Source organism: Chamaea fasciata, unplaced genomic scaffold (genome assembly GCF_029207755.1).
Source record: "Chamaea fasciata isolate MVZ Bird 193981 ecotype frontalis unplaced genomic scaffold, bChaFas1.0.hap1 SCAF_5, whole genome shotgun sequence".
NCBI classification, from domain to species: Eukaryota; Metazoa; Chordata; class Aves; order Passeriformes; family Sylviidae; genus Chamaea; species Chamaea fasciata.
In genome coordinates, this window is record NW_027094090.1 from 12,423,388 (window position 1) to 12,437,298 (window position 13,911).

General features: G+C 42.3%; 2 protein-coding genes across 4 annotated transcripts in view; both read right to left on the reverse strand.

The window, feature by feature from the left end:
- SLC26A5 (solute carrier family 26 member 5) overlaps positions 1-3,526 on the reverse strand; it is a 33,104-nt gene extending 29,578 nt beyond the window's left edge. For 2 of the 3 annotated variants that reach the window (XR_010720747.1, XM_066182835.1), the window contains exon 1: positions 2,595-2,697. The gene's annotated coding sequence lies outside the window, so the exon portion shown is untranslated. Of the gene's footprint in view, positions 1-2,594; positions 2,698-3,508 lie in introns of those variants that run through there. The other variant, XM_066182836.1, reaches the window with a different exon arrangement.
- Positions 3,527-9,541: 6,015 nt separating this feature from the next.
- Positions 9,542-13,911, reverse strand: part of RELN (reelin) — a gene marked incomplete at its 5' end in the record, with an annotated part of 251,119 nt that continues 246,749 nt past the window's right edge. Inside the window, one exon of the mRNA XM_066184512.1 lies at positions 9,542-10,669. Within this exon, the coding sequence (XP_066040609.1) occupies positions 10,573-10,669 (97 nt within the window). The remainder of the gene's footprint in view (positions 10,670-13,911) is intronic.

The following is a 13,911-nucleotide window of genomic DNA, read 5'->3' on the forward strand; positions in this document are numbered from 1 at the left end:
ATCTATTAATTAGCTAACCCACACCCTCCCCAACAACCACAACAGTACAAGAACACAAAGAGAATTGGACATACAAAATGGTACACAACAGTCAAAGCAGAGCAGTAAAACTTGGTCTCCTGCCTGGGAAAAACCAGTAAGTTTTCAGTGAAGGCTGGAGAAGAAAAGATTCTACCCAGGCAGTAAAAATACAGATTGTCAAAAACCTCCCAGGAAGGCAATCACACTAGTTTGCCACATGGAAGGTTTTCCCACCTTGTTACTCCACAAAATAAAATAGTTAATGCAGCATTTTGAGTCCAAGTTCCTGCATAGGCCAGTGGTTCATACATACATGTACTCTTATAATCATAAATAAAATCTAAATCCTATCAATGCAACTGGCTTGCAAAACTCATTCAACTGCCCGCACAAACTTACAGCCACATCTTCAAACCCACGGAAATACTTGACACTGTCTGCTTCTGTATAGCTTTCCCATTATCTGGGCACATGGTAAATAACAGTAAGACCTGCACTTTGCTGCTGCTTATACTTCTGAAGAGCAAAAAGTTATAGATAACTGGTTATAAAATAACAGTAAAGGCGGGTCTTGAAACCATATGAAGAAATATTATCAAGAACTATCAAGAAATACTGTCTAGCAGGACAACATTCTGCTGACTAACAGATCTAGGGAAAGAAACATCTGAATAATGATGGTGTTTTAATTCATTAAAGTTAACTGGGAAATCAATAGACTAATTAGAGCTTGAGAGTTTTAGATCCAGCCTGGTTTTCTTGTGCTAAAAGTTACAGGCTACGAAACAATCAGAGAGAAAAAAACAGAAAAAGCTTTAGAAAGCCAGATCTTACAGAAAAAATACATCAGCAAGAAAAAATGGCAGCTCATTGGGCAGAGGCCAAGAGAGGCAAAGGAGCTCAAAGGACTCCATGCTTTTCTAGGCAACTCAGTGGCTGCACAAAAGTCTTGGTTACATTTACAGAGGCTACAGCTGCAATTCAAATTAATAGTAGTTCAAGATAATAGTGGTCTCTCTATACTGCAACAGTCAAACAACAGATTAACATACGTTCAGTTCTTCCTTCTAAAGTTACTAGCAAAAGAGCAACAGTGTGACAGCCATGTGCTAAATCTGTGCCTGTATTTCAGGATTTTAGCATCACACTAAATAATAACATCTTTTGGTTTTGTACTATTTAAGTTCTAAAAACACTGAACTATTGGGACAGACTACTATACCCATGAAAAACTGCGTGCTAAAGATTTGATTTGAACCACAGTAATGGACTAGAAATTCAAAACAAAAGGCAAGATGCAATGGCTGTTCAGTGCTCCAAGCTGTACGATCTGATGGCTGAATCCAATAGAGCATTTTTAGCAAGTATTCAGCTTAGAAAACAGGGCTTAATTTGTGCCAGAGGCTAAAAACATCACCATGCCTAGGCATTTCACCTACATCATGCTCAATCATCTGCCCTTTTTTAAATTGCCTTTAAGCAAACTGTTACCCTGCACACAGTTTGTACAGTATGAGCAAAAAAAGCACATCAGCTCTCGACACAATACTTAGAGGAAATAAAGTTTAGTCTAATTTAGTTTAGTACCCGAGCATGGATGTGGCAGCAGGCTTGTTAATAACTGGACTTAGAGCTTTCCTTCACTGAAATCTGATTCTGAATACGACTCAATATTGCTCCAACTCTCCCCATAAATATGCCTTTAAAAGCAATGAAGCTTTTAGAATGAGACTGATGAGTTAAATACCCTCAAGCCTACACAAGGGAGTAAATGTTATTGCAAATTAATATGCTTTATTAGCTACAAACAGCAGCTCTGCATGTGTGAAACTCCATTCTCTTCCTATACCTTTTCCACACTACATTTCAGAGATGTTTCACAATACAGTGCAAGACTATTAACAAAACACTTCAGTTTAGAAATACTTCTAAATGCAAAACCGAAGTATCTATCGTGTCTTAGGAAGGTTTAGGACTGTCAGAAACCAAGTGTTTCAAAGTGTGATTACTGTCTCTTGAGGAGGCAAGAGGTGATCCCCACAGAGTTAATCCCGTGCAAGCCACCTGCATGTGCTTGCTTCTGAAACAGGAAATTACCTTAGTTTTTCTATTTCTACAGCAGCAGTAAAGCAGCATCCTACTTTTGAAAATTCTGTAATATAAATCAAGACACCTGTTAACCCAAAGTACCTGTTACTGCACATTTAGTAAGCGACATTTTAAGTTTGCAGATTTTAGTCTTCCTTTGGGAAAACTTCAGCCAAAATATTCCAGTGCCCAGATCCTTGTTGTCAGTCATTGACATCAAAACCAATGCTGTACAACTGCATTACTGTGACAGATGTGAAGAATTATGAATCCATATTCTGCTGATTCATCAGCAGAAATAATGGCAGCAATCTAATGTTTTTTTCTTTTCGTTACCACTGGACTATTCCTAAATGCCTGCTGCAACAGCCACTTGGGAGCTCTGAAATTTCAAAGCATCCCAAAACCAGCTTTCAACCATATTTCAATTAAAAGTTTTGCAATAGCAGCATAGGCACGAGCACAGCAAATTTAAGCCTACTTACTTTTCTGGCTGGCTTTTCCTACTTGCTTTCACTGATCCCTTGTAAGGAGTTCAAAATGTTCCCACAGTTCATGAAGCTGAAAAATACTGACATAAGGAAAGGCAAAATCTTCTTTGCCTGAAAAGTGGAAGGGCATGAAGCAGTTTTGGGGGAATAGTTTAATCGAGGTTTTGCAAAGGTTTTGAAGGTCTTTGGGCTGAAGCTAGCAATGATGTGCAGAGCAGGTAGTTTTTGTTGTTACAAGACTTCTCGGGAGAGTCGCTCTGACCTAAACTGACAGTCCGCAGCTTACAGTCGGAGGGGGTGCAGCCACAACACGAGGAAATGTCTGATCTCTCACCCTCCCTCTTGTTTCCCCTTGCGTGCTGCGCGTGTTTTACAGCGCCGAGAGCAGCGCGGGCGCCGCCGCTGCCCGGGAACCGCCGGGCGGGGCGGGGGGCGCGGAGCGGCGCTGCCCCGGCACGGCGTTCTCCCGGCACGGCGTTCTCCCGGCACGGCGTTCTCCCGGCACGGCGTTCTCCCGGCACGGCGTTCTCCCGGCACGGCGTTCTCCCGGCCCCGGCGCTGCCCCGGCCCCGGCGCTGCCCCGGCCCCGGCGCTGCCCGGCCCCGGCGCTGCCCGGCCACGGAGCTGCCCCGGCACGGGCGCTGCCCCCGGACCGCTTCTGCCGCACGCGGGGCTCTGGCCGCTCCGCCTTGGGGCGAAGGGAGCGGGGGCAGCACGGGGTGAGACCCCCAGGCTACCCCCGGCCCGGAGCGAACGAGCGAGAGCCACAGGGACCGGGACAGCCCGACCCCACCGACGCTCCTCGCGGCGAGGCTCCCTCCCCTCAAGGGAGATCCGCTCAAGGGGAGAGACCCCCTCCGCCACTGACCCCGCGCTCACCCCCGCCCGCCCGGCCGCACTCCACTCACCTCCCTCCGCCTTCCCCCAGCCCGGCACCTCCAGCCGCCGCCGGCTCCAAGGTGAGGAGCACAGGGGCGCGCGAGGCCGCCAGCCCCCGCCCCCTCCTGCCCCCTCCTGCCCCCTCCCGCCCCGCGGCCGCGAGCGCGCCTGGGACTCGTAGTTCCCCCCACAGCCCCCGCCGGGCGCGTCCCCGCCGCGGCCTACGAGTCCCAGAATGCCGCGGGGCCGTGCGCGCCCCCGCGGTGCGGCCTGTGCGGACGCTCCCCCTCCCGCGCCCGCGGTGGCGCCCGGGCCCCCCGCTCGGAGAGAAGCAGAGAGCCGTGGAGTCGTGGTGTGAGCAGGGTTGGATGAGTCCTTTGACATCACCAAGTCCAACCGTTAACGCAACCCTGCCCCTGTCACCCCGAAACCACATCACCCGGCTCCACATCCTGACGTCTCTTGAACACCTCCAGGGGTGGTGACTCCATCTCCCTGGGCGACCTATTCCAGTGTCTGGCCAGCCGAACTGTTCAATTTTTTTTCAAGTATCTATCTGGGTATAGTTTTTCATTTCTTTAGGGGCGCAGACTATGTAGGTATCGATTTCACTGTGAATATGCAGGAATTCGTAGTGAAATGCCTTCACAGATCTCATCTTTCAGTTCTTGGTTTATGTTTTCCATCCTAATGATAGCGTTCTCTTGCCCAAGACAAAAATGTTTTCCCACCTCCCAGATTTGGGTTTGTACACAGAATTTGTAGAAGTTTTTTTTCCCAACTTTGAAACTCTTAGGCACTAAGAACGTGGAAAAAAATAGCGAAACTGGTGTCTACAGGACTGTATTATTTGAAAACCTTAAAATGATGCCTTGACATGGTTGACCTCGTTAGAATTTAAGAATAACTTAAATAAAATGTAAATGAATTCCAGGCAAAATGCAGCACTTTGAATTTCAGTATTGCCAAACCGAGAAATTTCAAGGTCAGAACATTTCTGAAGTTGCTTTTAAATATGAGGTTTGTTTACTCAAAACAGGCTGTAACAAACAGGTATTTTGTTGAAAAATTCCAGTGGTAGATAATGCCACATACATCAGACTTCATGTGGACCGATGTTGGATGCCATTGTTACACAGAACTGGGTCAGTGGAGATACTTTGGGTAAGGCATGTTTGTTGATTCAGTTGTTTATCCAAAAAGCTAATTCTTTCCTGAACTTGGAAATCTGTAGCCTATGTTAAAATGCAGGTGCAATTCACTCGTGAGGGTGTGGCCTGGTAGTGAAATTCTGACCTGCTTTGTTGCCAGAAAAACATACATTGTAGTAACATACCACAGGAAGACCTGCTTATACACTCTGCACGAAGAGAAAGAAGAGAAAGCCTCAAACACAGATTAGCAGATTTCCTGCTAGAAAAGTCCACCCAGGTACAGAGCATTTTGAATGTTCCAGGAATCCTGAGGATTATGTTACATTAATTGTATCAATGGTTGCATTTAAATACAAGATGGTTTTAGTTTCTTGTGTGCTTTTTAGCATGACACACTTCAAGGATAAGAATTATTTATATTGCTTCTTTCCAGCATTGTCTAAAATGGTAAAAGATGCCGTGGTTCTTCAGCTCTGGGCAGAGATTAATATAGTGCTAAACTCAGTGGCAGCGAGATGAAAAGAGGATTTTTGGTCACAACAAGAATAGGGAGAGAAAGTTAATACAGAATAAACAATATAGACAATTGAGGAGAGTAAAAACCCCCCTGTGGAGGATAATTGTGGATGTTAATCAAGGGTGCACACATGCCGCTGGGGCTGTGTGATGACAGAGGGCTCAGTGTGAGCTTTGGGGACTCAGCTGGCTCTCAGGGGATGGAGCAGCAGGAACCACTGCTCTCGAGCAGCACAAGGAAAGTGTGAGGTGCTGTCAAAGGCCAGATCCAGCACTAACGGCTGCCTGGAGTGGAGCTCCAGCTGTTGGGCTGGTTATTTCTCAACTTCCTCCAACAGCCACTGATGGTGAGTATGGGCAGGGGAGGTAGCTGAGGGGCTGGGAGTGCAGATTTCTGACACTTCCCACTCAGTCATTGGCATACACTTCCCATATGGAACATCCCAAATGGGTCAGATGGGCTCCACCAACTGGCTCACTCCCCACCACATCCTAACCCTCATGGATCATCTGAGGATGAGACAACTTTATAAGGCAGAAAAATCCCTGGATATATTTAGAGTCTTACACAGGTCCTAGGACAGGTCAAACCAGCTGAATTAGTAAAGCCGAGGTGGACATTTCTATATGAAGTGAAATGCATTTGATGTAGAGGAATTTTCCCACTGATTTCAGTGGCAGTAAGCTTGGTTCTCAAAATGCTGCTGTTAATTAGTTGCTACCCACATCCTATACAAAGACATAAGTCATGTCAAACTTTGTTGTTGTCCATAATAACACAATCATTCTAGCAGAGGCCTTAACATTGGGACATTTTCCTTTTCTTTGCACTGAAGTTCCTTGAAATTGGCTGAACTCAAATAATTTAAAATTTCCCCTGAGAAGGGTATGATTTTAAATCAGCTCAGCTGGGTGTCCAGTTGTGAGTATAAACCAGTTGAATGGCTTTGCACGTGCTGTTCCTGGCTCCACCTGGAGCTATAGGGTATCAGCAGGGGGCTGCGTGTATGTGCATGTTCAGTGTGCAGGGAAAGAGGGAGCTGGGGTCGTCAGCCAGCTTCATGGTATCAGCAATATCATCCTAATGCAGAAGTAGCCCTGTAACCTGTGACTACACAGCACCTCCCCAAGTTCTGTCTTTGGCCCAGATGCAGTCAAGGGAGCAGCTGAGCCTTCTGACAGCTTCTTTGCCACTAACTTGCACAATTCTTCCCTGAGTAGCAGAGCTCAAAAGCACAACCACATTCTCTTCTTTTTTTAAAGGAGCTTAAGAAATTTGTTTCAGTCTATAAACCTACATTTATCATCATCCTGCAGGATGGTATTCTTCCATTCCTGGAACAGCATTTTTACTTGGCCTCACCTTGCTGCGTGCCAGCTAAACACCTCCCCATCAGGCTCTATAGTAATTGGCTACACAGGGACTAAGTCTTTAGGCTTACTGCCAGCTCAGTCCCTTTAGCTCAACCAGGAATAACATGGGGAAGAAAAAGCAACAGTCAGAAAACAGCAGCAGAGGAGAACACTGGACAATTCAGCCACATGTCACCTATACAGTGCTAGCATGCTCGTACCTCAGGGTCTTTTTTTTCCAGCAACAGATCCACCACCTGTGGGTGGCGGGTGCTCTGCTCCTTCACTGAAGCACTGGAAGTGGTTACATGGCCTCAGATGCTCTGGGTTGCCAACAGCCCTAAATAGCTCTTCAGGGCCATGCTTAACAAAGGCAAGCCCTTTTGCTGACCTTGTTTCATTCTGAGGCTCCCTTCCCAGCTCAGCATGAAGGTAGCTCCCCCCTGCAGCTGGCCTGTTCCTGTTCCTCGAGTGTTGAGTCACTAGTTAAACCTCACTACAGAGCTGATCGGAGTGGGATTATCTGGGGCCTCACACTGGCTTCCTGCTTTGATAATAACCAACCCTGTTGACTACTAATAGATAAATGAGGTGATGCTGTGGCAGCATTTACACCCAGTAACATTTGCCCTGAAGGGTTAGCAAGTAAATAAAACATAGAACCCTGTTTATGGATGTTTTCATGTCTCTTTCCAAATGTTTACCTTCCTAGACTAAACAACTCTCTCTACTTGGAAGCTCATGGATTCAAGGGTCTTGTTTCTGCTGCAGTACTTTGCAATCTCTCTGACTTGTTTACATCTGTATTTAAGTGAAGGGCTCAACAGCTGACAACTGCTGTCTACTTTCCTGGCACTGGCAGCCGTATTTATATTTACTGTGTTTTATCATAAACACTTCCACTGATGCAATGCAAAATGGCATTTTTAAAAACTGCTTTATGCTGTTGATTGTACTTCTGTAGTTTTGCTGTCTACTCTGGTATTTACCCAGTTTGTGTGCTGGTACCTTCCTCTTTGACAATGTCTTGTCCTTGAGTGAATTTGTTGTGTTATTTAATTACTACCCTTTTCTGTATATTGTCAAGATCCTGCAAAGCCAGATTTGGTCCTTCAGAAATATTGGTGCTCTGCACGTTTCCTGCTGTTAAGAAAACATTATCATCTTTGGATGAAGCAAGCTTGAGAGAAAAACATTTAAGCAAAATTATGAGAACTTCAGGTTTTGTTTATTTCAGGAACTCCAGCACGTCAGAGTTTCATTTTTCTGTACTTCTGTTTCCTTTCTCTTATGTTCTCCTTATTCTACTGGAACGTGGCTTAGTGAGCTGATAGGAGAAATGAGGAAGACTTATAAGGCATACCAAAAGTTCTAAAAGTCAGTTTTCATAATTATGTCTGCAAAAGTTTTACACCAGTAGATAAGCTTATTAGTACATTTTATAGCACTTTTATTACCATTGATTATCCTGTGTGCCACCCTTGCTATTTTTAACAACTGTTTAATGCCAGATGATTCATTGCTTTCAGCCATATGGGAGGAAAAATTAAAAAAACACATTTACTGAGTCTACCATATGTGGATGCTATGTGGGGTGTTGTAGGAATGGAAAAACTCTAAGGAAGAACTTCTTCGAGTTTGGAAAGGGCAGATGATAAATTCCACTTGGGAATCTTCCAGTGAGGAAGAGAAAAAAGCCAGTGCAGAGTTTGTGATGAGTTTGGGTAAAATGCTTTGTGGTATTCCTTTGTGGTCATGATTGCATACGTTATTCAAAGGAAATAAATACAACTGTGAAAAGCAGCTTCTCTGGTTATGCTGATATCTTGCCTGAAAAGTCTGGCAAACTGCCTCATTGCATCTAAAGTCTTTAAAAATAAATTAATTCCCTGGAAGCATATTAACTGCACATGCATTTTAGATTGAACTATCACCCTTCTACTGACATATTAAAGCAAATAAAATTAGGAATGTTTAGATCTTGTGGTTTTGTTTGTTTAATGGGCAAAAATCTTATTAAAATATTTTAAAATTCCTTGCCCAATTATTAAGTTGATATATTCTTTAATACTCTGATGTTTTTGTCTTCCTGCTATTTCTCTGAACAGAACCATTATCTTTTTTCAGGGATTGAAAGTACACAAAGTACACTGGTTCTCCAGAACAGTACAAAGAGTTTGCAGGAGGCTGATTTCCAGATCAGCCAAAGGTCTGTCACATAATTTTGACTAAGCCAAGGTGTTGACTAGTTGATCACTGAATGGCCTCTCTTTTTTTTCTGCACTGCTCAGGTACCTGTGATCAAAAACCTCCTAAAAATTAAACACGTGGTTTAGCTGAACATGGATCTGTCACAAACATCATTCTGGTTCAGCCAGGTATAGTGCCAGAAGCAGATGTGTAAGATGTAAAAGCACAGTGTATATGATACTTCTCTCTGATGAGGAGAAGCTCTGGTAACTGGAATTGTTTAGCCTGAAGAAAAGGGAGCCCAGGCAGGACCTTATTGCTCTCTACAAGTACCTGAAAGAAGGCTGTGGTGAGGTGGGCAGCAGTCTCTTCTCCCAAGCAGCAAAGTATAGGACAGTAGGAAATGGCTTCAAGTTGCACCAGGTGAGGTTTAGATTGCATATAATGAAAAATTTCTTCACTGAGAGGGTTGTCAGGCTGGCTTAGGCTGCCCAGAGAAGTGGCTGAGTCACCATCCCTGGAGGTATTAAAAGGCTGTGTAGATGTGGTGCCTAGGGACATGGTTTACTGGTGGGCTTGGCAGTGCTGGGTTAACAGTTGGACTTGATGTTAAAGGTTTTTTTCAACCTTAATGGTTCTATGATTCTGAGAATTGCCCGCTTAGTCTGTTTGGAACAAGGTTCCTTATGTGCCACACTCTTGTTCTCAGAGCTTTACATATGTGTTAAATATTAAAAATAACATTAATGTTTGCCTTAGAATCTAGGTATTTAGTGGAAGAATTTGGTTTATGATTTCATGTAAAGCTCACATGGCTTGAAAAGTCTAACATCAGAATTCTTTGTTGACATTATCTTTATTGAAGCATGGATCTTTAGCTTGGTTCACCATAAAGTGAAGCATTTTATTTATGATAATAGACAGCTTAGGGCTATAGGGGCATTATAACGTTGCTGGTGTAGATACAACTTTATCAGAAGATACAAACATGACCCGCAATAGAAACAAACACCGAAGAGAACACAATGAAACGTTCACTGTTTACAAATCACTTCATTACTACAGACACCAAATGGCAGTTACTGTAAGTAAATCAGTTTCAGAGAACTGACTACATTTAGACAGGGAATTGGGAATTTCTGTTTGGGGCTTAATCCACAAATCCTTAGTAGAAAAAAGTTTAATGTCAAGCATTCTTTTTTTATCCACAAAACAATGCTAACCAACAGACATATCAAAGAATAAGACCGAAGGATATCAACGCCTTTACAACTACTTTTGCAATTATCTTCTGGATTAGGTACTTTGATGATTTTTAAATACATTTTGTAAGAAGGTAAATAGCCCAAAAATCAGCAGCAAAAATATTACAACAACAAAACAAGTAAATACAGTGCCAATGTGTCATGTTGTAGAAGAGAATACAAAGAGGACAAACAATGATAACTTAATCATATAAAATGACACAGAGCTGAAATACAGTGCACTTAAATAACTATGTGACAATGAATGTTAAATTCTGTACTTAGTATGTAGGTTTTTATAAACATAAAATCTGAAAAGTCTTTGTGCTTAAACTTTTTCTCCTGTTAAACAGAATTAGTTGCTTACTTCCAATACTGCCACTGTAACTGATATTACAACAGATCACAATTTTCACAGACACATCAACATTAAAACATTTACCTATGAGAAAATAAGTCACTTCTCATTAGTTCACAGTGCGAAAAAGTGGTGTACACTCTGTCTTGAAAAAGGCTTTCAGTTATTCATCAAGCCAGTTGCAGAAAAGTCCTGATACCAGATGCAGTGCTAGATTTAAAGAATGGAAAGCAACACATCACATGTTGGGAGGAAAAAAAAATAAGTTTCTCATTTCTTCATGGATATCGTCTAAGTGACCTTCGTCTTCTGTTGTAGAAATGCCTGAGCCCATGTTGCCGTGAAAAATTCATCATGTAATTTTGTTTGCGAGTGCTGATGAAATCAAAGGGTGAAAGAAGAGAAGAGTGTCAGTTTCTTTTATGTGTAGTGTAAATTCTTTTGTAGCAGTGAGCTAGTGGGACTGATTCTTCTTTGTCCTTGCATGACTTTTCAAGTCTGTGCAAACAGGTGTGAAGCACACCCTTTGCTTAATTGCAAAGGTACAAGGCAATTGAGAATCTGTCCCACTTGGCTTTCATTTACAGTATGTTATCTTAGGGAAAGGTTAAGATCTTTCAGCTAATGAAAACTGGTACTGCCTAGGGCCAGATTCACTAAAAGTGTATGCACACTTCATAGCATTTCTCTATGTGGGTTTTATACTCCAGTTATCCTTCTGTCTTTGATCATTAACTGCTTTATCTTGAGAACAGAAGAAAAGGTTTACTCCACTTCATTATCTTCTTCTTCTACCATATAGGAAGTGAAGTACACCAATTTTATTCAGATTAATCTTTTCCTCCCCTATGCACTCTCTTCCAAAATGAAAGGAAGGTCTGGGAAATAAGCATCATCATGTCTGGCAGGGGACCAAGCAAGAGAGCCCATCTGCAGCTGAATTTAAGAAGGCACACTTGTTTGGAAGACCTGCCTGGAGTACAAGGCCCATCCCACCTAATGTAGGTTTCTACTTCTCCCACAGAGGGAAGAAGGTAACATGAGAGGGTGACCTGCAGTCAACAAATCTTCCATTTGTGGGTTCAAGGAATGTTTTCACTAGTGAGTTTTGTCTGTGAGTAAGAAGTGAATACTCATAATGTAGTAAGTCATACTTTCCTCTCCAGTGCATAAGCTTATTTTTAGTGAATATGGCCCTTAGGGAAAAGGAGTAATTGTATGCTTAGCAAAATACCTATGATTCTCCACAAGCAAAACCAGGTTTTGCTCTAGTATGCTAATTTAACCTAAAGCAATCTAACAAAACAATCTAACAAAATTATGCCCTTCTCATGAGCTAATCTTGAACACAATTGACTAAATTGATTAATAGTTGCCATGTCAAAATCTAGATTATAAACCTCTAAGCAAATCCAAGTAATTTCCTGACTACTTTTCCAAGGCTTTGCAATTTTTAATTTTTGGCGGGGGTTTTGTGCCACTGAAATGTACATACAAGAATGAAATAAAGACTAGCTCCTGGTGACAATGAGAGAAAACAGATGTACACTTGGCACAATTTTTGCACTGTCACAGTAAGGTAGAGCTCTAGAGCATCTGGCAATTGAGAGAGGGGTTAATGTTTACTTATTCAAGTGAAAAGGAAAGGTCTGTGCTGATTGATAAGTTTTGTGTGAGAGATTGATAGTGGTGAGTTTGTGTAACTTCAATGCCACTTGGTAGCTCAAGTGCAAAGCAGCACTGAAGATCAGTCTTCATTCTGGTCCTTAAGTCATCAGGGTGGAACGTCACCCTCGCTCCAATGCCAGGTGTCTCACTCATGAAGGCAGGAGGGAAATTATGACCCCAAACCTGCTCCTGACAGTGGCTGCCATTGGTCATGAAGCTTGAAGAAGTTCCTAGTTTTTCCTTCCATTTACTTCCCATTGCCTGGAAAGTAGATGGTTCCTCAGACACAGGGCCTTCAAGGCCACATCCCACCTCTCAGGAGAACATCCTAACCATGAGGTGAGGACAGAGCACCTATCTGCTGGGAGAAGACTGCTCTGCAGCCGAAATACAGCAGATGGGCCTGGGAGAAAGCACAGCCCAACTCTGAGCAGCTTTGCTCTTTGCTCTGGGTACATGGGACCAAAGAGAGCCTGCCAAAGTGTTTGGCTTGAACAATTGCCATTTCTGGCCTTGTTAAATTTAGTTTGGCGAGCCTCAGCTTGGACAAGACTTGGACAGATGGGGCACGTGCTGAACTGCAGTCCTGGGCCCAGGAGCCTTTTCTATCCTGCCTTTGGTCTGCTTATGCTCAGCACAGCTCAGCAGAGATGTGCAGGACTCATTTTGGACACTGCTATGTGCACCTGGCCTCTATTTCACTTCAAATGACCAACCATTTTGTATCTGGCCTTAAAGGGATGGTGAAGATGTTTAAAATAATGAAAATGAACAAAGGAAAAAAAAAAGAAGAAAATAATGAATTGAAGAAAGGAACAAAGAAATGCTTACCTAGTAATGTAGAAAAGATTTACTTTTTTATGTATATGATTTTGTTCCATTGGAAGATGATCAAGGTGTTAGAAAGAAGCACATATTTATGTCTTACACTGAACACCATAGCAGTGCATGTGTGAAAAATAAGAGAAATCTAAATTATCAGGAACTAAATGCTTTTTTTTTTTTTTCTTGCATTAATGTAGTTCAGACTTGTCCTCACTGACATGAGACAGACTTTCCAACTACTGGTTAGATGCCACAGAAAAACCTTGATGCCTGCTGTAGAAATTCTATGATTTTTACCCTATCCATGGGTAAATATGTATACCCTGTGCATTACAGTATTGTATCTTACTACACCACAAAATCAGAGTAGGGCTATATTTATTTTTTGAATTAATTTTATATATTGTATGTATTTATATATTTTACATAGGAGGCAAGCACTGTATAAGAGAGATCAATAGTGCTTGATAAAATCACAAGAATAATTATATCATATAGTCTGCAAGAGTACTTACACATTCCTTGCATTTGGTGGATGCAAAAGTGTTTTCAATACTACTAGTAGTGTTTTTAATTTTAATTTTTATTTTTACAGAATAATTAAAGGCTTTGTTGTTCAGAACACCCAAAATGTGCTGGGCAGCATCAAGCTGTATTAGGAATAGACCCTTCTATGATGGCGGGTGTGGTTTTTAGAATCAGTGACAACTTGAAGACTGCATTGTGAGTGTTTAATGGACTTGTCAGGCCCTGCTGAGCTGTCTTTTCTGTGCATTCACTCAAACATCAGTCAATCAGAAAAGTTCAGATCCAAAATAATTATCTATGTATTACTGATGGAGGACAAAGCAAAAAACCAGTTAACAGAAGTGACTGCTGTTTGACAGTTTTGAGTGCACTACTAAAAAATAGATAGAAGATAATACTGCTTGAATTTATGTAGCAACCCTAAAAAATGTTCCAATGAAGTACCTGGAGTTGAGCTAGTTTGATGAAAGCAATATGCAGCCAATATAGAAGAGCAAAGACGAAATTATCTAGGATTCAAAAAAAAACCCCCTACAATAAAGCAATTTATGAGAAGGAGTCTCTCTGAACTAAAGTCTCTTTAGTCTTTAGTAGAG